Source organism: Micromys minutus (genome assembly GCF_963924665.1).
Source record: "Micromys minutus genome assembly, chromosome: 1".
NCBI lineage: Eukaryota > Metazoa > Chordata > Mammalia > Rodentia > Muridae > Micromys > Micromys minutus.
The window spans coordinates 69,953,016-69,980,581 of NC_137969.1; the positions used below are offsets into that span (position 1 = coordinate 69,953,016).

The 27,566-nt window shown below is 42.5% G+C and overlaps 1 protein-coding gene across 1 annotated transcript; it reads right to left on the reverse strand.

Annotated features, from left to right (window-relative positions):
* Positions 1–1,167: 1,167 nt before the first annotated feature.
* Positions 1,168–26,888, reverse strand: SLAMF6 (SLAM family member 6; the record flags this gene model as incomplete). Its single annotated transcript, XM_080927940.1, has 7 exons — positions 1,168–1,227; positions 7,072–7,143; positions 9,003–9,076; positions 10,015–10,044; positions 10,922–11,185; positions 13,065–13,415; positions 26,804–26,888. The coding sequence occupies 7 exons, from the start codon at positions 26,886–26,888 to the stop codon at positions 1,168–1,170; spliced, it is 936 nt and encodes a 311-aa protein (XP_080784066.1).
* Positions 26,889–27,566: the final 678 nt, after the last annotated feature.

Here is a 27,566-nt window from a genome sequence, read left to right on the forward strand (position 1 = left end):
TTTCAGCTCACCCCATCTAGTTTACACATGAAAGAGACTCCGACTGCGGTTATTTTATTTGGCTTTGACAATCACTGGGGGGTAACAGCTAATCTATTTTTCTAACTGCTGGACTTGCACTTCCCCAGGGGTGTAACCCAAATACTCTCTTTCTCTTGGCTGTGTGCTCAGGGTCCATCTCCTCCCATGATGGCTTCTTTCTCTCTCCTGTGTCCCTCCTTCTCTCTCTCCCTCTGTAACATACAACCAGGTTAAGTCAAAACTCACCTAGCTCGAATCCCTCCAGTAACTGTTTGTACCATTTTTATTTAAGGAATAGAGTCTGTACAACCAAAGCTGGTAAGTGTGGGAATTCACTCCTAGGCATCTAGACCTTCCCGTACAGAACTGAGCATTATAATACTTAGCAAGAAACCAAACCTCAACACTCATGTACCTGCAGAGTACAACTTCAGAGGGGTCTGCAGACTGAGAGTAAAAGCTAAGAAAGTCTTGGCCATTGTCAATCAGTCCAGTGAGTTTGTTAGAACACGTCTTCCCATAGAGACCATCTTTGGCTAGCCTCAGGGAAGAGGAAGGGCAGGGGTCACACTTGCTGTATTTATATTGGAGAAATCATCTTTTAGCTCATTCTTCTTTTTACCTTGAAACCCAAGATTTAAGGTCTATCCTGTGTCCCCAGGGCAGAGTTCCCTGGACTCTGTCCTGCATTCATCTGTAGGATTTAGCAACTTATTCTAGCACAGAGTTCCCTTGTCTCCTTTCTCCTTAAAAAACACTCATGCAAAAACACCTGTTGCTGTCTTTGCCCCATCCAGATGCATTTCTCCCACCCCAGACAATCTGCTTGTTCCTCGGGGGTAATAAATTTCCTTTGTGCTGAGAATTTGGGGTCTGGGTATGTTTGTGCCAACCTTGATACCCCTTCAACCCCCATCCTAAAGAAATTACAGATCTACACAGCATGACAATTTGATCCCACTTCTCTTTGGTCCATTGTCCCTTTCAACTATTCTTTTCCTATTCCAGACTTTCTACTTTACATATTCCTTGTCAAACCACCCTGTTATAATGGCTCTTAGCCCTCTGGCATCTCACCACACCACCTAGAAAGTGTTTGAAAATGCAAACGGCAGTGTTCAGTCTCCAGACACTAATTTCATTAATCTAAGCCAGAGCTGGGCTGACAGCATTGTTTAATTTCCTCAAGTCACGATAGTGCTCTTCCTAGGGGGGAAAAAGAGCATTCACTCTCGCATACAGAATAGGCAAGGGTAATTTAAGAGTAAATTAATCTTCTCGCTGAGGTGACATTTGTCCTTCACTGCCTTCAAAGAAGATGGATGGTGTATTTGTGAGTGTGGGAACCTGAACTACAGTGTACGTATTCACTCTTTTCCTCACTAACAATTACACAGCATTTGCTCACTCCTCTCAAAGTCAGGGGACAAGGAAAGAAAAGAAAGCAATGAGGAATAAGGAGGAAGAAAGAGAGTGAGCAAGCAAGAGAGAGAGAGAGAGAGAGAGAGAGAGAGACAGAGACAGAGAGACAGAGACAGAGACAGAGAGACAGAGACAGAGAGACAGAGACAGAGAGACAGAGACACACACACACACACACACACACAGAGAGAGAGAGAGAGAGAGAGAGAGAGATTTCCCAATCTAGATGGGTAGCTGGTCCTTTCCAAGACAGGGCTCAGTCTGTTGCTGGTTTGGGCATTCTAACAGTGGAATGTATTTCTCTATTTTTCCGGACTTTATAGATCTCTCCCTGCTGGATGTCTTCCTTATTATTATTTTTAAATTACTTAATAAAAACATTTCAGGGGCTGGTGGGAAGGCTAGCAGGTTAAAGCACTTGTAGCCAAACCTGGAAATCCCTGAGTTCAATCCCTATATCTACCTGGTGGAAGGAGAGAAGAGTTGTCTTCTGTTCTGGACAGTTTTATGTTTACTTGACACAAGCTGAAGTCATCTGAGACAAGGGAACCTTAGTTAAGAAAATGTCTCTATAAGATAGGGTTATAGGCCTGTAAGGCATTTTCTTAAATAGAGATTGATGGGGGAGTGTTGTATTAATCTGGTAAGCTTTGTCTGAGTCTGCCTGGGTGTATCTCATTCTTAAGCCACAAACTCGAGAATTATTCATACCAATTAGCACATCTTTTGTTCTAGTTCATACCAAGTGTGTGCCTTGAGGAGGAAGCACATGGTGGCTTGGGCAAAACCAGCAGCTCTGCTAAGAAACCAATTCTCCCTACCTCCTCATCTCATGTCATGGTGTGTGTTCTCCCTTTGAGAATCTCCATTTAATTTTTAATAGTGAGTGTGAACCTACAGGTTAGACACTATCTGTTGTATTAATTACGAATGCTACTCAAATCGGCGTGTGTTGCTTGCCATCTGCCAAAATGCTCTGGAGTTTTGAACGAAAGACACAGACATGCAGCCTTATTTTTAATATGATCTAAGTAACTCAATGGCTGGACCATGTCCAAACTTTCATGTCACTACTCCACCCCTCTGATACTCATGAACTATTACTTACAAAGATCTATAGTCCATCTTTGCTACCCCAGACCCAGTGGGGAAGGAGCCTCTGGGGCCACTTTTCCCTTATTCCTACATGGTTGTATGATTTCTTTTCTGCAGCTCTTGAGCTTGATTCTCCTGCTAAGCATGGTGATTCTAAATCCCTCCTCTCTGGGTTCCATTGCACAGGACATCTAAAGTCCCGCCTCTGTCTCTCTGCCTAGCCATTAGCCACTGGCAACTTTATTTACCAATAAGAACCAACAAGGGCAGGGACCCTCAGTGTCTTACATGCAGACATGCAAATTCCCATAGAATTTGGGAACCCAATTAACGTAAATATATACAATAAATCAAATCTACAAAGGGGAAGGACTCAGTTTATTGTGGGTGGTGCCATCTCTGGGCTTGTGGTGCTGGGTTCTATTAGAAAGCAGCGTAAGCAAGCCATGAAGAGCAAGCCAGTAAGCAGCACCCCTCCATGGCCCGACCTCTACAACAGCTCCTGATTTAAGGTTCCTGCCCTGTTTGAGTTCCTGTCCTGACTTCCTTCAGTGATGAACAGTGATAAGAAAGTGTAAGCCAAATAAACCTTTTCCTTCCCAACTTGCTTCTTGGTCAAGGTGTTTTGATATAGAAATAGGAACTCTAACTAAGACATCCTCTGACTCCACATGTCTCATAAGTACACATAAATGTCTAATATAAAGGAGGGTGCCTTCATATCTGTCTAGTGACTCTTCCTCCAAGCTTTAGGGCACCTTGTAAGGACTGAAGCCTCCATGACTATTTCTGAAGTTTCCCTTTCTTCCTGATGAACTTTTTTCTATTTATCCTAGTTTGTTAGTTAGCATTAGTAGCCAGAATTCAACATGAATTTATGTTAGCACCAGGCAGGTAGAGGCAGGAGGATCAGGAGTCCATTCATGAGCTTAAGGTTATTCTTGGTCTCAGGAGACTCTGTCTCAAATGATCTGAATGGCAAAATAAAAAGATCTAACTTTAAAGAATTTTGTTTTCTCCTTCTGTTGTTCACAGCCATCGTTTAGTCTGTTGTGATGCCACCATTCTTATATTTGTCATCTTGGGATCTGTTTTTGATACGGGCTGCCTCTGATATACAGTATTTCAAAGCACTGCTTGATTTTCAACTATTTGTAGATAAAATTGAAAACAAAAAGGAGCAAAGATGATTAGTATGATTATATGTTCTGACTTCAGCAAGTTATTTAAGGGATATTGTTAAGCAAAAACAAAACAAGTTAAAACAAATGAAAATACAAACAAAAATAAAAGCCAAGAAAAGGTTATGAAAATATTTCATATTGGTAAAAATAGTGCCATTTTAATATAGGATTATTAATGGTTGTCATCTTGGCTATTGTAGAAACATTTTGCTTTGGAGTGTGTGAATTATTCTCAATAAGCACATGCTTTATTTTTTGAGAAAAATAAAATACACTAAAAGAAATAGCAATAATTCTTCTCCTCTCTCCAAAAATGTTTCTTAAGGCAGAGGAGCATTCTTTTTTGTATGGGGTAAACTAATCAAATTGAAACTTGGGTAAAGACAAGAAATGGCATGAATGTAGTCAAGCAGTATGCTTTCTCTTTTCTTAATTTTATCTCTTTTTTTTTCCCTTGGTGACGTCTTGTTGTGTACCTTAGACTGTCACAGAACTTCCTATGTAGCTCAAGCTAGCCTTGAACTTTGGCCTCTTAGGTACTGAAGGCATTTATGAAGATTCTGTGATTCAGGAGAATACATTTTAATAATAATAATAACATCAGCAATAAGATCAAAATTTTTTTTTTTGAGAAAAGGGTTTCTATAGTCTAGGTTTGCCTTGAACTTTCTGTCTAACTGAAGACAACATTGACTCTTCCTGACTCCATTTCCCAAGCATTAGGATTCTAGAGTGCCCTGCCACATGGCACCAGACAATACTAGTAGTTATACATGCAGTTCTTGAGCTTTCTTACTGTGTTAGGCACTAGGCTAAGGGGTTCAGGTTTACAGTTATCCCTTGGTGTTCCTGGAGATGGGTCTAGGCTATCCCTAAATCCTCATCTATCTATCTATCTATCTATCTATCTATCTATCTATCTATCTACCTACCTACCTACCTATCATCTATGTATCTATGTATCTATCATTTATGCATCTGTGTATCTATGTGTGTATTTATGTATGCATGCATGTATGTATGTATCTATCTTTGTATCTGTTTATGTATGTATGTATGTATGTATCTATCTATCTATCTATTTATCTAAAATAAGAGGTGTGTGTGGTATTAAACCTATGTCTACCTCAAGGGAATAATGAGAAAAAAGTATGTATATACTTAACATAGATACAATTCCTTCTCAAATATTTCAGATTGCAGTTGATAGAATCCACAGTAGACCCACGGTATTGTCTTATTTAATTCCCACAACAATCCATTATATATACATTTATTTATTAAAATTATTGTTTGAATACTTACAATGTTCTATGCATTAATGATTACAACAATAAAATAATTATTATCTATGACCCCACAGGAACAGATATTAAAAATAAATATTCAATGACATGTAATAAACAATATGGAAAGTTTAAGAAACTAATAAGAAAGCCCACTTTAGGTAGAGTGCACTGGGAAGATCTGTTATAAGAGCTGATGCGTTTAAATTGGAGCCTGAAGAATAGGAGATCCCCAACAAGCAGAAGAAGAGCCTTGGAGAAGATGGAAGTGACTGTAATCAGGAGAACTTTCTTCTCTGATGTAGGGGCTAAAAGGTCACAGAGGTCAAACAGAGAATGGGGAGAGCAAAGTTAGCAGAGTCTGGGGATGTGCCAGACCATCCAGGGCCATGGACTCTGGCTTTCACGATGGATGTAATGAAGGGTTCGAAAGACTATGAACAGTCAATAGAAAGAGTGGATCCATTGTGCTGGTTGTCTTTTAGACCATGGGTTTTAAGGAGACAAAAGCAAAATTAGAAGAGATTTTTAGAGGTAATTGGAGTACCCCAGGTTCCAGATGGGAGGAATGAAGATAGAATGATGGTCTATAAGTTGAAAAGAGAGAAAGATGTTTAATATATTTTGGAGGTAGAGTCTGAAGTGCTTGGTGATAAACTGTAGTTATGAATGGCTTAGATTCCCGGTGTGAGCAATGGAACCAATGTATTGCTATCCTCATCTTAGTTTTGGCGATGAGATTAAAGGTTCAACAACATAGGATATATTTCAGGAGGCCTGTCTAAGTAAATGAATTGTCAGAGCATGACTGTGGGTCCATTCAATGCCAGACGCTACACATTTAACCAAATACCATGTTCTCTCTACAGCCAGCCACATCTGACTGCCTTCTAGAAGAAACAACAACTTGCTGATCATAATCTGTTCGTCAAAAGTCTGATTGTTTAGTTGTCAGAGAGAAAGCAGCACATGGATATGTTATCCAAAGCATGCTTTGTCTTGGACTTGACTGGAAAGTAGTTTTGGGGTTATGTACTACAGATCTTGCTACTCCTGAAGGATCAAGTCTGGAGTGATAACCCTGGGTATCCGGATCCCATTGCCAGTTGGAAACCAGGTTTTTTTTCTGTTCTTTTCCAAGGGATCAGTAGATGCTTGGATTTCTTTAAAGTCTTCCACCAACTTATTTGATGTCCTTAAGAGTATTCAGCCTAGGAGAAATGGGTTTATTATATGAGGAGAGAAATAGAGTAGATTAATAGAGATCAGAGTCATACCTTTCCCTCTATGCCTGCAAAGAGAACATATGAATCTTGATGGTTAGATGGTAGGACTATTAATGGCAGGTTTACAGTAACAAATAAGTAGGTTAATTATAATAGGTGATCCCAATGCAAGATAAGTTAAAATGTTATCACCCTATTCATTTAGTTATATATGTATCGTGTGTGTGTGTGTGTGTGTGTGTGTGTGTGTGTGTGTGTGTGTGTGTTTGTATGTGTATGCTTCTGTCACAGGGAACAACCTGTGGGAGCTGGTTCTCTCCTACGCTATTGATTTGGGGACTGAACTCAGGTCATCAGTCTTGTTGAAAACTGAGTCACCTCACCAGCCCAGCCCCAAGATAACTTTTTATATTTTGGTAATGTCCCAAGACTTTCTTTTTTCTATGGTATTTAGATATCTGTGAAATGTATCTTATTTGCAAGATAATAGGGTTTGGAGAGGAGTAAAATTACAAGAACACAGTGATTGGCAAGAGGGCTCAGTGGATAAGAATGCCTGCTGAGCAAGCATGAAGATCTGAGTTCCTAATTCTCAGTCCCCATGTAAAAACCTTGTATATATTTCTAATGCCAGCACTCCAGGGGCCAAAAGCAGGAGGATCTTTTTGGCTTTCTTCATGTTCAGTGAGAGGCACTGTTTTGTGGGAGTAAGACAGAGCAGAACACTGGATGGTCTTATTTCCATCTACACACACATGAACACAAACCACACACATACATTCCACACATATATGCAGACATACAAAATAGAAGTAGATAAAGCCATCATGAATTTACCTCTCTGGAGTGATTAACTATGGAGTAAATTGTCAGGGAGTCATTTTTTGTAGGCTTTAGGATTTTCATTTCCTGCAAACAAACAAACAAACAGTCAACTGCATGCAAATATTTTGGGGAAAAACAGTGTGACCAAAAAAAGTAAAAAGGAAGGAAGGAAGGAAGAAAGAACAAATAAAAGAAAGAAAAGAAAGGAATAAAGAAAAAAGAAAGGGAGAAAGAAAGGAAGGAAGGAAGGAAGAGAGAGAAAGAGAGAAAGAAAGAGAGAGAGAAAAGAAGGAAGAAGCACCGTGCAAAGGGGAAGCTGGGGACCAAGCTCTATCAGTCCAAACCTGTGATGTTTTAGAAACATTTTCCAAGAGACAGAGAAGCAACCCAAATAGAATATCACCATCCTAGCAATGTAAAGGTCCCAGCCAGAAAGCAACAGACAGGCAGAGTCGTGAGGAGGGATAAAAACATCCCTGTCTTGCATCTGAGTCTGTGCTCGCTTCTGAACTTACATGCCAGATGGACACTGATTGCACCGGATCTTTTGTCTTAGACTTTAGTAGCTGTAACTGGAGCCACCGACTTTGCCTGCTCCATTTACCCCTGTTATTCTAATGGCCTGGTCCCCATGTTATAGTGGGAGAACCAGATGTATAGGAAATACCAGTTATAAGAATGGCTCTCTCCTCAATCACCAACCAGAGAGCATGCATATAAGACCTGGGCCCCATACACAGCAGGAGCAGGGGCTATCTCTGACTCTGTTGCCTTCCTTTGGGTCCTTTTCCCCTAACTGAACCGCCATGTTCAGCCTCAATAGGAGAAGATGTACCTGGTCCTACAGCAACTTGATATGCCAAGGTGGGTTGATATCCATGGGAGCCCCCCCCCCCTTCTGACAGAAAGGAGAGGGATGGGAGATAGAAGTGAGAGAAGGTGGGGCTGGGGGGAGAGGAAGGAGGGAAAGTTGAACTGGGATGTAAAGGAAATAAATTGATGAAATAAATAAATTAATGAACAAAAGGAAAGAAAGACAAAATGAATGGCTCTCTGGATACACAAAGTAGTAGTAACAACAGAAAGCCCCAGGTCTTAGATGACTCTGCCCATGCATTCTGGTACTTCAGACGAATGAAGAAATATTTAGAGAATAATTTAGACTCCAGAAGCTCATGAATGGGTTGCTGATCCCTGTTTTGGGTTGTTGGCAAGCATGCTGCCATCAGGAATTGGGAACAGTAAATGGGCAAAAAGTGTGAATGGCCCTCACTGTCCCCTCCTTTAGGAACTTACTCCACAAAGCCTGTGACAGCTGGGCCTGAGATGTTTGCTTGAGAAATCTAAGACTTCTAGCTGGGCTGTTGCTTTGCTTCGACTATTCTGAGAATGCCGAGTTCTTCTGGTTTAATTTACTTTTCAGAAGACTTGAGAACTCGCTCCCCAGTCTATCTAGTTATTTAGAAAAGTGTCCCCACAATTGTCTCATTCATGGCTAGTGGGGACCCTGGTGCTTGGCCAAGGCTGTCCTACTATGTGGGAGTTCTCTACCGTAGTTTGTTCCTTTATTGTGGAGGGGTTGTATACTTGGCCCCCTTCTCTCTTGAGACACAACTCTAAGCTCTCATAGAACCCCACTTCCTGGATGGCACCTCCTCCCAGATTCTCATTTCCTCTGATCTAGTCAAGTGTGACAAGGGAAAAGGAGAGGCTCTAATTGGTGTTTTCAGGCAGGTTACAAAGACCTCCTGGTGTGTTAAGCAGATAGAGAACTCTGGGAAGCAAGTGAGGGCGAGGGTGAGCATTAATTACCTTAGGGGCAGACACTGTGTGGTCAGCCCTGCAGTTGCCTTCTCCAATAACGAAGGTTGATGATTATGGTGACATGTTTGGGAGGTATCACAGTAACAACAAGGATGGAGAACAGAGCTGAGAGGACTTACCTGCATTGGACGAGTAACTTGTGCGTACACAGTGTTCCCAGGAGAGTCTGGCGTATCTGTGCTCTGAGAAGAATCTGGTACACACACACACACACACACACACACACACACACACACACACACATGGCACAGCTGTCAGTGGTAGGACTCTGGGGTAACGCTGCACAGAATCTTGGGTCTTGCTAGTTTCTAGAGCACTCCCCTATCCTCGCACAAAGCATTTGTTTCAAGCTTGAACCCCTTTAAGGACTCTCTTTTTAAGGACTTTCCAATCTTTGTAGTTCAGTGCTAAACAAGGTCTATTTCTAACCTCATTCCTTGGGTGAGGGTGTGGGTGGTTTTCCTATGATTCAAAGTCTCAGTGACTCCATTATGTCAACCCACTTGTAGGACTAAATACCACAGTCTGTGAGATCTCTGGAGACAGTTTTCACAGCCCTGTCTGACAGATTTGACAGTTTTAGAGATGAGGAATTTTGGGCTCAAGGGTGCTTAGTGGGCTTGTACAAAGTTGCTTAAGAAGCAGAGTGATGGGAGCGGAATGTAGGTTTTCTGACCCCTGCCTGACCTTATGCCCTTTGGTATCCTGATACTTTCACCCCCCTGCACAAGACTCAGAAAATGAGCCTGCATCCACATCTCTTTCTCACAGTGTCTATCCACTGTCTCAGCCTTGCTTGAAACTCAGTGGTACAGTCACAGAGCCCAGTTTTGAGTGTTTCATGCTCAAGGTTACAGTGAATGGATGGTCCATGAATCCCTTTCGGCGGGACTTGTTTTCTCCGTCAGAGAAGAAGTTAACGATCTTGACTTTGCTATAGAAAAGTGTGATGCCCTCACACGTTTGGGAGGAATATAACAGGTCTCATGGTTACCAGTCAGCCTTTCTGCTTCCGCAAGGTCCAGCTGAATAGTAATGGTCACAGTTTATCCCTCTGGCCAGCCCCTCTTCTCTTTCATTTACCTCTTCCTGTCTGTTTTATGTTCTGTAGTTAAGAGGTGGCATGCTCACCTGGATGTTGGCTAGTCAAAGGAAGAGAACCTGGAAAATGAAAGCATGAGTTCAGTGAGAGACTATTTCCTCCATCCTTCTCCACCAGGCATCTTTCCAGAGGATGCAGGCAGCAGGTCCCAAATGAGGGACAGACAGGTGAGCAAATGGATCCCTAGACAGTGTCCTGCTTTTCTCAGTAGGATGCCTCCCTAGCAGTTTTAACAGATGCCTGGCCACATGCTGAGGGTCATCCCAGTGGCTAATTCAGCTAGAGGTAGTGTCTATCCTCCCTTGACCCTTGGAAACCAGAGGCCCCAGACTCTAAGCAGCTGAAGTCTTAGAGAAGACAGAAGAGAGCAGAAGGAAGACTTACCTCTTCTCTTACAAACATATATGCACATGCACACACAGGATATAACCACAACCAAGGTTATTAAAATTATAGGTGTAAGCCAGAAATTATTCCAGTGTTGGTTAGTTAATTCACCTGAGAAGAATAAAAAAAAAAAAAAAAAAAAAAAGAAGTGGAATTTAATAGGGTACATAAAATGAGGGCTCCTTTGAGTTTGTTTTAGAGCACTTCTCCAGTTTCTTCTGGGCTGCCTACAGAGGCCGAGTCTGGTCATTTTTGCTCCCAGTCTGGGGATCTGTCAGGCTTTCTGACAGGCAGGACAGGTAGGGGCCTGGCTGGGGTAGGAGAAAGCCACCTTGACTCAAGGTCTTCCTCTTGCAAGAGGACTTGGGGAGGGAAACAGGAAGAAGATCAACAGAGGCAGAGAGTTTTAGAGCTTGCCCGTTCCTCTCCTCTCCGCAGCAGTTTGGCTGCTCTGCCCGCTGCCACTGGCCAGTCACATAGGTTGTGAAGCCATACTCAAACACTACCCAGCTGCTTGAGGCTCCCAGGAAGACCCAAGGCGGGTGTTACCTTTGCAGAGGCTCTGGGTAGAGACAGAGACCGACAAATTGCTGACAGCATTCTCAGCTCTGCAGATGTATGTCTGGTCACTGGAATTCCTTGGGTCCCAAGTGATAGTGACATTTGGCTCCCCCAAAGAAATGTTTCCAGCCACTTGCCACTCAACTGAGACAGTCTGATTTGGATTCTTCACAATGCAGGCCAGGTCCATCTGGCAGGTCCCATTCTCCAGCAAGAGAGTATGGTTGGCAATTTCTAAGTTACTCAGTCGTTCTACATAAAGAGAAAAGACCTTAGCTACGGACACATGGCTTTGTTGATCAACCTGTGGAAAACATCCCTCACCTTCCTGTCTTTCTGTCTGACGGGTTTCTGTGTGGATATGGTAGCTTGTGTGTATGAGGGTGTGTATGGGTACATGTTCCCATGCAGGTGGAGGTCAGAGGTTGGTGCTGGGTGTCTTCCTCTATTACTCCTCACCGTACTCTTTGGGACAGGGTCTCTCACTGAACTTACCCATCGGTTAAAAACAGCTGGTCAATGAGCTCCAGGGTTTTCTGTCTCTTCTTCCCTACGGCTAGGATCACAGATGCTTGCTACCATTCTCAAATTTTTCTATGGATGCCGAGAACTGATGCTCAGCCTTCTTGAGGGATGCTCTTTGAATGCAGAAGAGATCGGTTACCTGTTCTGAATGGCTCTAGATATCTGCATGGTTTATTCTCTTAACACCAGTAGAGCTTGCGTCAAATGTCATGTTTTCAACAGAGGCCTACATGAACCACTTCCTCTAAAAAACGATCCCTTGTGCCTGGTACGCTCAGTGATGGAACACTTGCCCAGGGGTCTAGTTTTGGTCTGTAGCAACATGTCTCCAACCCTGTCCCTTCACACTCTGGTGCTGTGTGTCTTTTCCTTAGCACTCACAGCACACTGTAAGTGTATGTATTTATTTGTTGGATTTTTTTCTTTTGAGACAGGGTCTCTATGCATAACTGCAGCTCTCCTGGGACTCACTAGGTAGATTAATTAATCTGGTTTTGAACTCATAGAGATCTACCTGCTTCTGCCTCCAGAGTGCTGGGATTAAAGGTGTGTACCATAATAACCAGCTAATGTTTAGTTAATTTAACTATTTACTTCTCTCTCTCTGGTATGGCAAGCACGCACGTGTGCGTGTGTTCATGAGTGTGTGTGTGTGTGTGTGCGTGTGTGTGCATCAGTGCCATGGTACGCATATGGAGGTCAGAGGACAACTTATGGAAGTCAGTTCTCTCCTTCCACCTGGGCTCTGGAAATTAAATTCAGTTCATCGAGCTTGGTACGAAGCACCTTTACTTACTGAGCCATGTCACTGCCCTTGGGTGGCCAATTTAATGCTTGGATCTCCTGTAAAATATTCCATGGCATTGCTGAACATCTCTAGTAGTTAAATTTTTCATGGTTTAGATTAATACAGTATCTCATTATTGTTTCTATGCTTTTAAGTTGAAGACACCTTCATTCTTTAATATTAGGGTGGTAGACCTGTTTATTTGAGACAGTGTGTCATTGTAGCCAAGGCTGGCCTCAAACTCGTTATCCTCCTGCCTCAACTTCCCAAATATTGGGTTTATTATAGATGTGTATCATCCCTCCAGTTAGAAAGGCAGTTTTTTGATTAATGATCAATATAAGCCATCTGGAGAAAATACTGTTAGAAATTAAGTGACCTCCAATAAGTCAGCTGGGTCTCTGTGTAAAGTGAGATAGGTCAGTAAGTGCTACCACTTATCATCTCTGAGACTGTGACTAAGGCTATGCTCTGGGGATAGGTTTGTGCACACTCACCTGGCAGAGCCGAGTGTGCGATAGATACCTACCTGTGTGTGTTAACAGTGTCGTTAAACATTTTGCTTCCACGAACAGTTCATTTCTTGCTAAAAGGGGAAGTGAGGTGATTGGTGTAGAAGCCACAAGACTTAGTTTCTAACTCATCTCTGTTGCTATTTCACTGTGCAACGTGATCAAAACGCTTTACTTATGGACTTCATCATGACAAACGCATCATCTCTATCACTAGGCAACAGTGCACTCTTGTAGGCACGTGCAATTGAAATATTGGATTTTTACTTTAAGTTTGCACATGATTAAATGCTGTGTTTGGACTCACCGAAGACCCTCAGGGTATATCTGAAGATGATCGGCTCAGAATCCTGGATGGTTATTTGTGCAGTGTACGAGCCTGTGTCTGCCACTGTAAGGTTGCTGAGCTGCAAGGAGTAGAACTGTGTGATACTCAGTCTCTTCTCCTTCTTTGGATCACTGTTAATGATTTGTGGCTGTCCGGACTTATTCAGGTGGATGATGAGAATTGTGGTGAAAAGTGATGCCTTTCCTTTGTAACTCCAGATGATTACACTGGCCGTCCTTCCCGCAGGGATCTCCAGAGGAAGAACCATGGACTCCCCTAGAACACCGTTCATTACCCGGGCGTCTGAGCTGCTTTGTGAAACTTCACTCCCTGTAAACACAGAAGGAGAGGGCTAAAGAGCTGTCTCTGACAATCCCCTTCTATCCCTAGATCCTTTGTCTTAATTCTGCCAGTCTCTTTAAGCTCTTTGGAAGGCCAGTAATATGATGAAGAAGTGGGGAGGGGTGTTCAGAAGTCCTGCAGTGACAGTTACTCTCCCAGTGGCTCTACCTCAAGCAAAGTATCTGGCAGTCTTGGCTAATGGGCAGTGGATCTAGTCAGATGATCCTAACTCATGGTCTCCTTCTACCCTGGCTGGTCATACTTTTGTGACCTCAGCCTTTGAAATCCTTTGGCAATAATCTGTGAGGGATAATGAACTATATCGACCCCTTGGCACAAACTTCAACAATTGCAAGGCTTTGCTGGTGGTAGTATTGTCACAGCCAGTCATTTACAAGGTACTTAATGTCTGTCTATGTACCATCTTGTGCAATGCAGAGAGCCAGTAACAGGGATTTACTGCATATGGTTAACCAACTTTCCTTGGTTGTACATCTTAAAATCAGCAGAACCAGGATTTAAACTCAGGCTTTTAAAAAATATGTATAGGTGTTTTGCTTGCATGTATGTCTGTGGACCGCATGCTTGGAACCTACATAGGTCAGAAAAGGGAGTGGGATCCCCCAGAACTGGAGTTACAATAAGACAGATGTGAGTTGCTGTGTTGGGGCTGGAATCAAACCTAAGTCCTGTGAGCGAGCAGCCCATGCTCTTAGCTGTTGAGCCATCTCTCCAGCCCCATTGTTACAACTCATAAAGAGGATGCTCCTCTAGTGTCAATGCCAAGGTTTTAGAACATGTCACGCTACTATCTAGGGCTCTGTTTACTTGTTTAAATGACTGTGCTGTGGTTATTCTTGCTTAGCCATCACTTACTACTTAGAACTCTGCAGTGTCTAGCACATGGTATGACCTGTGGAGGTGTTTGACAATCAGTCCACAAGTCACCATGGTCATTGTGACATCATCTTTCTTAGGGTCCCTTATTTTCCGAGGAAGAGTTGCGGTTGTGTGTGTGGTTATGGCATGGCCCAGGGGTGGTGTCTCAGACCTCCTGACACTTACTCAGCTCTTCCGTGAGCCTGCACTTCTGATGAATTTTCCTGAATTGCCATATGGTTACCAGGATGTCAACGTTGCCAACTAGCATCCTCTTTTCCCATCAGCCTCTTGACACAGCCTCTTGACACATGGCTATTTGTCATTTTGACCCCCCCTTTCCTCTCACAGTCACATGAGTAAAATACAACAGATAAAATCTTGAGTCCAAAAGGTGTCCCCAAGTGGCATTCCATTCATTTAAAATTAAAATTGAGCAAGACAAATCTGTACTGTCAGAAATCGAGGATGGTTCCCTAAGGGGAATTTAGGGTATCGACAGTGTCCTTAGTCTTCATCTTTCTGTGTGTATACACAGCTCAAATCACTGAGCTAATAACCCAGAATGTGTACTAAATGCAGTCATATCAGTAACAGCAAAACCAAACCTAAAGAGTCATTATATTGACCTATAAAGGACAAAGATGATTTGGCCAGTTTCCTCCTCCAGCGCAATCCCTACGACTGCCTTCCTATTCAGTTTGCTCCAACTCAGGCATTCCTTGAGCGGTCTCTGCACTTGTGTGTCCCTGGAGTGTACTCCTTCCAGGCAAACGTGTGGCTGCACAATGCCTTCAGTGCAAATGTCTCTTTTAGCGATGTCTTCTGAGACCACTGTTTCCTCAGTGACAACTCCTACCTGTTCCTGGGACCCACTCTCTGTTGGATTTATTTTTCTCTCTGGCAATCACCACCCTTTATGCACGTGTGGGGAGTGTGTTGTTTTGTTCTGTTTTTTGTTTTTGTCTTCTCAACTAGAAGAGTAAGCATCACATAGGAAAGGATTTTTATCTCTTTTATCACTACAGTGGATATCCTTGAACAGTGCCTGTCACAGAGTGAGCCTCAGATTGTCTCATGGCGAGTGAGCAGTCACATCGTAACCCTCCTCTTGGAAGGTCTCTATCCAGGATGTTAAAGTTCGATTTCTCTGAATAAAGACACTGGGCTTATTTTCTCAGGCCATAGAACTCACCAGGAACGCTTGCAACATCCTTTAAATTTTCTTAATTTTATAGATCAAATTTATGTGTGTGTGTGTGTGTGTGTGTGTGTGTGTGTGTGTGTGTGTGTTTGTGTGTGGTTGTATGGTTGTGGTTGTGGTTTTGAGACAGGGTTTTATATGTAGCCCAGGTTAGCCTCAAACTGATAATCTTCTGCCTTAGACTCCCGAGACCTAGAGTTATGGGCGTGTATTACTAGGCTTGGATTATTAGTTTATTTAAAAAGCTTAAATGTATTCTATTTACTTAGTTCTGTGCTAATTGGATGGGTAAAAATGTAGAAATCATGGCACTCAGGCCATGTTTTTGGTCCTCCTTCAAATGTGTGCTTCTGGTGTGGATATGTGTGGTATATATGAACAAGATAGTTGTGATTTGCTGGTTCACTATCAGATGGAGAAGCCTGCCAGGCAAATGAGCAGCTATGGTGTGGTGGGTAGGGCACTGATAATGTCTGCCTCTGTGTTTCCTAGTGCCACTGTTACACCGTCAGTGCTGTGACTCTTCTCCTTTATAGTCACGGCATCATCTCCTCCTTTTCTTGCTGAGTGACAGCAGGCAGAAAGGCTTGTTTCCCATGTATTCCTGTTGCTCAGCACAATTCCAAGTCAATAAATAATGAGTTGATGAAGGTATAGATGTGCTCTATGGAAGTATCAGTAGTGAATGATGGGCAGGGACGGTTATCAATGAGCAAGCCACAAGATGCAAAGTTATAGGGAGATGTTTGAATAGCAACAGGGACTTTCCCATTGCTCAGTGGTCTGCAAATTTCCTGGGTGATTCTGCTTTCTTTGCACGGCTATCATTTCTGTCTGAAAAGCTCCTCCCCCTCATTTTCCCACAGTAAGCTGTTACTTCTCTTTGAAGGACTACTGGAATACCAATTTTTCCTCTGCTTATATCTGTGGAAATTTTCACTGGTGCAGGGGAAGGAAAGGGGAGCTTGTGTTAGGACAGAGAGGATGCGCAGACATAAAGAACATAAGGGAGTAGCAGTTCCAACAAGATAATGACAAAACCAGATTTGAACCAACAGGCTTATGGTGCATAAAGATCAGAAGTTACTGCACATGCTCAAAAGACCACCATGTGACATGGCTTGGCCCAGATGAAACACAGAATTTCTGTCCTGGATTAGGCACTGATGCTTTTTATCACACTGGGCCAACAACACTTTTAGCATAGATACTGATGGTTTGGGGAACCCATTGCTCTGCTGGCAATAAATGTGAAAGATCAGAGTCAGTCCAGAATAGGGGTTGGAAAGATGCTTTATGGTGGCTCTGGCTGAGGCAGGCTACTTGTAGTTGGGAGGGGGTCTGTAGAAACCATCCCTTGGGGACTCAATGGGCCACTCGGACTATGGAGAAGGTGTTGATATTCTCTGGTGATATCAAATCAGAGAACAGTGTACTTACACTTTTTATGTTCCACCCAATGGATGATGTTTCTGGGAACACGAGTGCCTGGTTTAGCTTTTTATTTCTGTAGAGGCTGTTACAGGGTCAGTAAGAGCTACACAGTCTGACGTCAGAATGTAGAAAGACTTAAAGGGTCCCTTGAACACTGGGGATTGACTTTGTAAGGCACTGGTAAATGTAGAGTACTTTGGAGAAGCGGAGAAGTGTATGGAGACAGTGTTTTAGGAAGAATAAGGCAGAGGTAGCTCACGATGGCTCTGAAAAAGAATGAAAAGTCAGAAGGAACCAAAACCATGGTGTTTCTAACTTAGAGGGCTGGCTCATGTATGTTCATAGCCAAAGGGGACTCAGTGGGCTGCTTTACTTCCAAGACAGTGCAGAAAGAAAGTGGGGGCTGATTTATCAAGCAGTTTGACAGAGAAAGGAAGAGAAACATAAGGCAGACCTTTTAGAGGAGGTGGGATGGAGGAGAGGTGGTCATTAGGATGTAAGAGGCCTTAGTAAGCTTACAGAAAAGAGGAACAGTGCATGGAGAAGGTCTTTAAAGATATGGTGGAAAAGGAATGTTTAAAACATAGAGCTGGGGCTGGAGAGATGGCTCAGTGGTTAAGAGCACTGACTGTTCTTCCAGAGGGCCTGAGTTCAAATCCCAGCAACTACACGGTGGCTCACAAACATCTGTAATGAAATCTGATTCCCTCTTCTGGTGTGTCTGAAGACAGCTACAGTGTACTCCTCTAGATAAAATAATTCTTTAAAAAGCAAAAACACAGAGCTGTTTCTGAGGAGGAAGCCAGAGTTGGGGCTCAGGAGCACAAGTGAGGTGTCAGTTTTGAACGGAGGTGGGTCTTTTCTGCTAGAGAGTTATGTAGGTGAAGGGAGAGATTTAGACACCTCATACAACTTGATTTCAAAGTTATAAGATGGATTGATCTGACAAGTCCTGAAGGAAGATATTCCTTTTTTAAAAAATATTTATTTATTTTATGTAGACACACAAGAAGAGGGCATCAGATCCCATTGTAGATGGCTGTGAGCCACCATGTGGTTGCTGGGAATTGAACTCAGGGCCTCTGGAAGAGCAGTTTGTTCTCTTAACTACTGAGCCATCTCTCCAGCACCCAAAGGAAGATATTCTTGACTCATTTTCACAACTATAAAAAAACCCCCACATATTTCTGAAGGTTTTAGGAATTGAGGCATTGCTCAGAAGCAAAATTACAGTTAGGAAGTAGCAACAAAAATAGATTTATGGATGCAGGTTCTTAAGAGCATCAGAAATATGTAGTTTTCAATAGTCATGACCCACAGGTTTAGAACTTCTGCTAGACTGAATGTTTGTGGAAAAATCCTCAACAAAACACCAACAAATGGAATCAAACATTATACTATGAGGTTATACATCATGATTAAATAAAACTCATCTCAGAAATGTCAGAGTAGTTAAACATGAGAAGCTATCAATATTAACATGATAATTCATGGATATTAACTAAACAAAGAAAAAAAAGACACATCATCTTATTTGATATAGAAAAATCACGTGAGAAAACCCAATACTCTTAGAGACTCTAAGAATGAAAGGAAACATCTTTAACCTGACATAAGGCATTTATGAAAACCTGCAGCTAATATTCTACTCAAGATATGTGCTAAATAGTTTTATGTCAGCTTTATGTAAGCTGAAATCATCCGAGAAGAAAAAGCCTCAATTGAGAAAATGCCTCTTTAAGTTAAAGGTATAGGCAGGCTTGTAGGGCATTTTCTTAATTAGTGATTGATGGGGGAAAGGCCAGCCCATTATGGGTGGTGCCATCACTGGGCTTGTGGTCTTGGGTTCTACAAGAAAGCTGAGCAAGCCAGTAAGCAGTATCCCTCCATGGCCTCTGTATCAGCTCCTGCCTCTAGGTTCCAGTTGTGTTTGAGTTCCTGTCCTGCCTTCCTTTGATGATGAACAGTGATATGGAAGTGTAAGTCCAATAAAATTTTCTCCCTAACTTGCTTTTTAGTCACTTTCCCCCCATCACAGCAGCAGAAACTCTAACTAAGACAATATACAAGACTGAATGGCTTTCAGTTGAGTCTGGGAGAAGATGAAACCCATGTCCACCACTCCTACTCAGTGTTGTTCTAGAAGTTCCAGCCAGAGCAACTAGGCAAGAAACAAAAACCATACCAATAGTAATAAGCAAACAAACAAATAAAAACAAGTTCTGCTCATAGATGCTATGCTCATATAAACAGAACTTCCTAAAGAATCTACCAAAGTGGACAGAACTAACAAGTAAAGTCAGAAAAGTCATAGGTCACAAGGTCACAAACACAAAAACTAGTTTGGCTGGGTGTTGATGGCTAATGCATTTAACCTCAGCACTTGGAGAGCAAAAAATGAATCTCTGTGAGTTCAAGGCTAGCCTGGTCTACATAGTTCCAGGATAGCTAGGGCTATGTAGAGTAACTCTGGCTCAACAAACAAGGAAGCAAACAAACAAACCCCAACAAAAACTACTTTGTGCTTGTCTACACTAGCAATGAAGAACAATCTAGAAAAGAAATGAAGGAAACAATTCCCACTTACATAGTATGCAAAAGAATAATATACCCAGGGGAACACAGATTAGCACCAATCTTAGTCAGAAAAGCTTCTTGTTGTAGGCAGGAGTTAACACAATGACTCATAGTCAGAGGGTGAGAATACATGATGCTTGAGTGCCCATCCCTAAACAGCACATCTATTTCCACCCACACAAGGCTCAGGAAACATCAGGAAAGCTGATTTGGAAAGAATATAAGAGATAGAGAATGGGGAGGGGTGCTATCAAAAGCTGTTTTTATAGGTGACATCACAGCTTCACTCATAAACTCACCACAGCTATGGACACTTGCAGAAGCAATGGACACTTGCAAAAGGTCAAGCCAATAAAATCAGTCAACACTCCAGCAAGCAGCTGTGTTACAGAAACAATACCACCTCACAAAACAGCTCTGTGCCAGACATGGATCCCCATGGGTTATAGGTCAGGGAGGTCCTAGCAGAGTCTCAAACACACAGGCTATTACAATTGCTCTCGGTATCCCATCATAACAACATAATAAGACCCCATTGCTGAAGGTACTACTCAGTTTGGATACCAGACATAGAGAAATCAACCTCTAACTTACCAGGACACTCTTTTCCTGTTGGCTAACTTACATAGTACCAGAAGGTGCTATGCAAATTTGAGGGGAGAAAGGATATCAATGGTCCTTCCCAGAGCTGGACCTTAGATATGAAAACACTGATATTTTGATAAAATATGCCTTCTGGTTCAATAGTGGCATGAAAGTTGTGGAGGTAACCAACTACTTTCTAAGGAGATGTAAGGACTTCTCCACAGGAAGGATTTTGTACTGTAAACCTGGTCATAAGCCTTGATGGTTTAAATCATAGGCTCTCGGCAAGGAAGAGGGAACCTACGATTGGTGTTTTGCTAAATGCTCACGTGGTCAAACTGTGTTCTAAACATTTGTGTTTAGAGATTTGTGCTGCTCTTAGCTTTGGTCTTTTTGCAGCAGGTAGTTAATATAGAGACTCATAGCTGGCCAAAGTACTGGGTATCAAGAACCCTGGGTGTTCCGTTGTGAGTGGGTAATTTATATCAGCTTCTCACCATCCAAGGTCAGGGAACTTTAAAGAAGAGAGAGAAAAGAATGCAAGAGGAGGAGGAGAGCTGTGACATACTGACTTGTAGACACAAAAGGGGTGTTGTATACCTCAATTCACAGTAACCATTGTTTCCTGCATAAAGAAGCCAGTCAAAGTTTCACATATATCAGAGGGATGGCAGCTGATGGCTGCTGAGGGAGAGGGGTCACTCACTCATTTGCAATGAGAAGCACCAGTTGGACTCAGAGAGTCATTAATGGCAACCTGAAAAGAAGGCAGAGGAGGAGGAAGAGAAAGAGGAGGAGGAGAAGAAGAGGAATGACATGAAACTGAGAGGGAGGTTCATGAGGTGGGAGTCCTATGGGGACCTGGAGAGAGAAAGAGGTGAATGGATGTGATCAGTGTTCGTTTAAGATATATGGAACTTTCAAAGGAAATAAAGGTTTCTGTATAACAGATGAGTCTGTCAATCAAATGTCAAGGCATCTTTCATAACAGAAGAAAATCTTTACCAGCTGTATGCTCTAACAGAGGATTAATATCTAGAATATGCAATGAACCAAAAAAAAAAAAAAAAAAAAAACCAACCCAAAACAAAAAGCAAACAAATGTAAACATCAGAAACTAAACAACCTAATCAAAAATAGGCTGTTGAAGAAAATATGGAATTTTCAAAAGGAGAAATACAGAACATTAATCAATATTTTTTTGGGGAAAAAAGCATTCAGTATCCTCCCCCATGAGGGCAATGAAAACCAGAGCTATTCCACCACAGAGTAATCAGAATGGCCAACAAATGGTTGCAAATTCTGGTGAAAAAGTGGGGATGGAGGAAGCTGTGTCCGCCGTTAGTAGAACTGCTGTTCGATCCAGCAGTCCCATTTCTAGCTTTATACCCAAAGGATTCCACATCCCACCACAGAGATCCTACACAACTCTACTTACCAGTGTTCCATTCACAATAGCTATGAAATGGATTCATCCTAGATGTCCATAAATCTAGGAATGAATGTCAGACAAGTGTCATACATATCCACAATGGGAGTTTTACTCAGAAATTAAAGAAAAATGAAATTATAAAAATTTCAGGAAAATGTTTAGAACTGAAACTTTCCGAGTGAAATAACCAACACCTAGGAAGGCAAATGCCACATGCTTTCACCTATAGATAAGATCCTGGCTTCAAATTTTAATTTTTAAAAATTTTTAGTTTTTAAGCTGAAAAAGTTGATGCTAAGTAATTGTTCAAGTCCATTTACCAAACGAAAAATTTCAGTTCTAAAACAATAAACCCTAGACTTCTAAATATTTCCAAATGTGAAAAGTCAAAGAATTAGTTGCTATCCTTATGCAAAAATGAAAAAATATATAAATAAATAAAAAGGGGAAAAAAAGAAAAAAAATTTCGGGACAAATGGATATGCAGATACAAAAGGTTAGATTCCACCTCTCACAGCAGATTAAACTATACCTGGATGTAGTGGCTCATGCCTTTGGTCCCAGCTTTAAGAAGAAGGCAGAGTCAGGGCAATCTATAAGTTCCGGGTCAACCTGGTCTATATATCAAGTTCCAGGCCATCCAAGGCTACAAGTGAGTCTCAGTCTCAATAAAACAAAACAACCTCAAATGATGTCAAGTTTATGTTAGAGTTAACTCTATAAAACTGGTAGAAGACAGAAATGGTGGGCTGGGCCTATGGCTCAGTGGAAGACAGAAATGGTGGGCTGGGCCTATGGCTCAGTGGAAGACAGAAATGGTGGGCTGGGCCTATGGCTCAGTGGAAGACAGAAATGGTGGGCTGGGCCTATGGCTCAGTGGAAGACAGAAATGGTGGGCTGGGCCTATAGTTCAGTGGAAGACAGAAATGGTGCTCTGGGCCTACAGCTCAGTGGCAGCGCCCTTGCTTAGCATGCATAACTTTAGACTTGACGTGCCGACAACCGTAGGGGTCAATACTAATAATTTTGAATTTGAGAACGAATTCTTAGATATGCTACCAAAACAAAAGTCATGAAAGGATAACATAAGTACATTCGATTATATCAAAATATTTAAAAAATGCATATCAAAGGATGTTAGGTTATGGTATCTTAGCAGCAGAACCTTAACATTCCGTTAGATGAGGCCCAGTAAGTCAGCCACTGTATGCCTTCATTTAGTTGATCCATGGATACAGAAAGAAGATTGGGTCGTGCTAGGAGATGGGGACATAAAGAAGTGGAAAAATAGAAGCTGAACACAGCTTTCTCCCCTTCTTTCTGTTGGACTTCATCTCCAGGGCTCGAAGCAGGAACTCTACCTCTGAGCTACATCCCCAGGCTAAGGTTTTCGTTTTGAGTGATGGATATTTTAGAGCAATCAATGTGACCATTCCAGAACATGAGCTATGTGAATTTTGTCCTAAAAACAAACAAACAAAGGTCTGAGTGTGAGTAAAGAAAGCTACCGATCTAGATCCGGAGTCAGGGGGCCCAAACTGAGAGGTGTGAAGCTGGAGACCACAGCGGGGACAGAACGAGTCTGAGAGATGGAAAGTCACATGTCTTCGAGCATAATAACAAGATGTAAAACAGCATCCTGCCTTTGATGAGGTAAAATGACCATCTGAACATGCAGATGGCTGTTACAAAGAAGAAGTGTTTGTACAAAGTTCCCAGGGGAAGGGAAGTCATTAGACCACAATCTGTGAGCAGTAGAACCAGTCACACTTTTGAGCCAAAAACCTTCAGGACCATAGCTGCAGAGGCCGTTCAGCGACAAAAAGATAGTGTGCTTGAGGCTCTAGTTTGGATCCTTAGCTGCAAAATGAAGGAAAGGAAGAGGAGAGCACGGGAGGGAGGGAGATTCACAGGACCCCGCCCATGCTCTTCTTTTATTTATACATGCAGCCACGGGTCTCCTCTGAGCCTCAGAGCACCTGTACATTTCCTTCAGACTCACCCAGAGAATTAGTTCCTAATTTTCTCTGGCACCAGTTTCTGTGTGACTACATTTCAGAACCTTGCTACTCAAGGTGTGGTCCATGGATAGGTAAGAGCAGCATCGCCCGTGGGGCTTCCTTAGACATGCAGAGCCAGGACTTCCCCGTGTTCTAATAAAACCCTCAAGCTATGCATAAATTCACGTTTGACAAATACCGATGTAGAAAGAAGACTTGGAGGAGCAGCCGAGGTTCACCAGCTTGATTTCCTTTACAACCATTGTTTTGCTAGGTAGGGTTTTTCCATTTTGGTTTGCTATTTAGCCCCGTTGTCCTCAGCAACCTAAATTGGGGATTAAAGACATGCACCATCATGCCTGGATGTCAGGCTAGTTTCAGAAAAATGTTTTTGTTAGGATGTATTAATTATATGTAGCAATGGGTTTCATATATTTTCATACATGTATATATTTTTATCCTATTCACCCTCCTTATTTTCTCTTGACCCCTTCCCATGTCATCTGAGTTAGTCCAGTCTTATAATTTCTTTCTTTCTTTCCTTCTTTCCTTCTTTCTTTCTTTCTTTCTTTCTTTCTTTCTTTCTTTCCTTCTTTCCTTCTTTCTTTCTTTCTTTCTTTCTTTCTTTCTTTCTTTCTTTCTTTCTTTCTTTCTTTCTTTCTTTCTTTCTTTCTTTCCTCTGATAAGCCAGTAAGTTTCTTAGGGTTGCTTATAGGAGCATGGGTAAAAGGCTATATGCAGAGGCAAGGACACCTTACAAATGGCCACACTACCGAGGAAAATGTCTCTCCCTCCCCAGCCAACCATTAATCACTTATAAGTCCCAAGGGACGGGTGGGCCTGATTGGTCCTAACATGAAGGGCTGGTCATCCTTCCTGTTAGAACGGCAGGATGTTCTTGGGCCTAATCTTGTGCAGATAATTGAAGGGTACCTGCTGTGTGAAGGGCATGACTGCCGTGTGGATTAGTTTTGCCTCCAAGAAAATGAGTTAAAGGGAAAGAAGGAGGCTGGGGTGATACAGAATGCTTGCCACACAAGCAGGGCTATCTGAGTTCAGATCCCAGCAGCCACGTAAAAAGCCAAGTGACCTAACTGACCTATTGCTCTAATCTCAGCACTGGGGAGGGAGGAGGTATGCTGGGGCTTACTGGCCAGTCAGCCCAGCCAAACAAACCAGCTTCAAGTTCATTAAGAATCCTGTCTCAAAAACTAAAGGTGGAGACGAAGTCGTGAAAGAGACACAATGGATATCCACCTCTCACCCGCACACATTTGTAAACACACAGAACAAGTAAACACTGTGCATGTACTAAAACATTTTCCAACACGGTTTATCTTTGAGCTGAGACTCTTTAATGGAATCAGGATGTGTCTCACCTATGTGAAAGCTTGTGAGTCATCTCCTCCTTCTCAGAGAGCATCTCTTTGTCCTACATACTTGCCCCGGTGGTCTGGTCTTTCCTCAATTCCTCCGAACATTTCTCTCCTATGTTTCCATCACCTTCCCATGCTTCTTGATTAGAATCCTTCCCTATTTAGCTTCTCACACCATTTTACCCATTCCAGAAAGCTCTTTCTCACTACCCAGTCCAGAGAGGTTCTCCTATTTTTGGTGTCCCCTGTTTAGTGCTACCAGACTCTCCACTTTCTACCCTGTAACCATGGTTCCGCTCCGATGAGGGTTTTTTGGCCACCTGCATCTATCTCTGGCAGATACAGCCAACTGTGTTATTTTCTTCATACCCCCATCCCCCACCGCGGTGTGGCACTAAACCGTTACTTAGGCTCCAGTGTCCTCTTCTATGCACATTGGCAGATCACGACTGCGCCTAGTGTTTTACAGCTTTGTTATAAGAAGAATCCTCAGGGACTCAGAGCGGGCACGCTTAGAAATATCCAGTTTTATGGAGGTAAAAGAGTGAACTCTTAAGAACTCAAGCCGCCGACTGGAGTCAGGCTGAGATGTGGTAACATGGATGGATGGGAGTAAAACAATCCTCATCTTTTTCTGCCTCTTCTATGCCTTTCTCAAAACTCTGTCCTTATTCCTCATCCTCCTGGTTTGATGTGGTCTCTATTCTCAGCCTTGTGCCTCAGTTTCCACCTGCTTCCAGGAAATTTACTCTTGGCCATTGTATTGATAACACGAAACAGATCCGGAAAGGACCTGACCTTCCTCCTGTGACCGCTCCTCCACCCTTACGCTAACCTTATCTTTGACCGCCCGCCTATGATGCAACATTATGTTCTCCCTCCTCTCTCTCTGCTTAAGTTTTCAAAATTACTTGTCCTAAGTCAGCGCACATCTTACTTGCTTATAGTTTTATTTTCCCTGCCAAGATATTAATTCCACAAGAACAGACATTGTGCTTAGTTCCTGAAACTCCTACAGTGCCAGGCATTCAGTAGTCAGTTAATGAATGGTCATCAAATGACTTAGTGAATCTTGCTTTCTTTTTATTTCTGTCGTCAGTTGGTCTAGTTAGTTCTATATCTTGATTTGTCTGTGTGCATGTGCGCACATGTGTGTTACTGACAGTTTTAGTCAAGTCATTCGTTTTTATTTTTATTCTGCAGCCTCCTGATAACTAATAGAATTTTGGCAAGCTATTTAAATTATCTTAGTCTAAGTTCCCTGTAGCTATTAATAGAATAAATTTCCAAACACGTTATGAGACATCTAAATGTAATGCATTTAAATAACAAGTCTGTTTTCTGGAATAGAATAAATGCTAGCTATTTTTTTTCAGTGAATTCCCTCGGGGCTAGGTCTGTGTTAGCAGCCTTTGCTTGATCTAGACCTCTCCTAGACCATCACCCCACAGTCCGATGCACACCCTCTGAATTCTCGCACTCAGCGTAAGCCTTCCTGATCTCCATGTAACACAGCAGGGAGAAGAAGCAGGCTCAGTCAATCTCTTCCTAATTGCACTGTAAACGCATTGCTGGGTTTTCAATGTTTGAGTAAAGAGTGAAGCTCAAAAAAAAAGACAATGAAGCCCCCTGAAGTTACATAATATCACAGTAATCAAATTGTAGATTTTTTCCCCATTAAACTTATTTTCTTTCCACACCAGCGCCAGCTGAAATGTTTGTTCTAAATCAGTCCCACGGCAGTCTGAGGGAAGTAGTTTACTAGGACCACAGTGAACATCCTAAGTCTCTGAACAGAGAACCCAGCACTCATCCTGATTAAGTTGAGCAAGATGTTCCAAAGAAGGAACTCACTCAGCAACTACATCAGTTTCCACAGATATTTTTACCTGAGCCGAGGCAGAAGACAAGTGGAAACAGCCAGACCATCCTCTGACGGGCCGAGCCGGATGCTGGAGCCCTTGAGACAGCCATTCTCTCAAAAGCTTGTCGCTGAGACTTCCCGTTCCCCTAGTTATGAGAGCTCTTCCTCTACGCTAGCAAACCTTTCGTTATCAGAGTTTAACTTCACGCTTTTCTTACAAGAATATCTTGCACAAGCTAAGACTCTTAGCAGAAGGGAACATGGAGACTGAACGGGCCATCTCCTGTAACTAGACAAGACTTCCGGCGGAGTTGACACCAACCTAACTATGATTTGTTTTGCCTGCCAGATGTGCTGGGGTAAAGGTGGTACAGACATTGTGGGAGTGGCCAATCAATGACTGGTCCAGCTAAAGACCTATGTCATGACAGGGAGCCCACCTCTGACACTGTGTAGAGCCCAGAGACACAGTGGCAGAAAACAAACAATAACAACAACAACAACAACAACAAAACCAAAATAAATCTACTATGCTTGTAGACAGGAGCCTAAGAGAGGCTTCACCCAGCAACTGCTGGAATCAGATGCAGAGACCCACAGCCAAACATCAGGCGAAGCTAGGGGAATCTTGAGGAAGGGGTGGAAGAAAGACTGTAGCAACCAGCCAGGTCAAGGACATACACCTCAAGAAAACCTACAGAGTCAATTAACCTGGTTTCATAGGGCGCTCACAGAGACTAAAGGCAATCAGAGACCCTGCACAGTTCAGACCTAGGTTCCCTGCATAT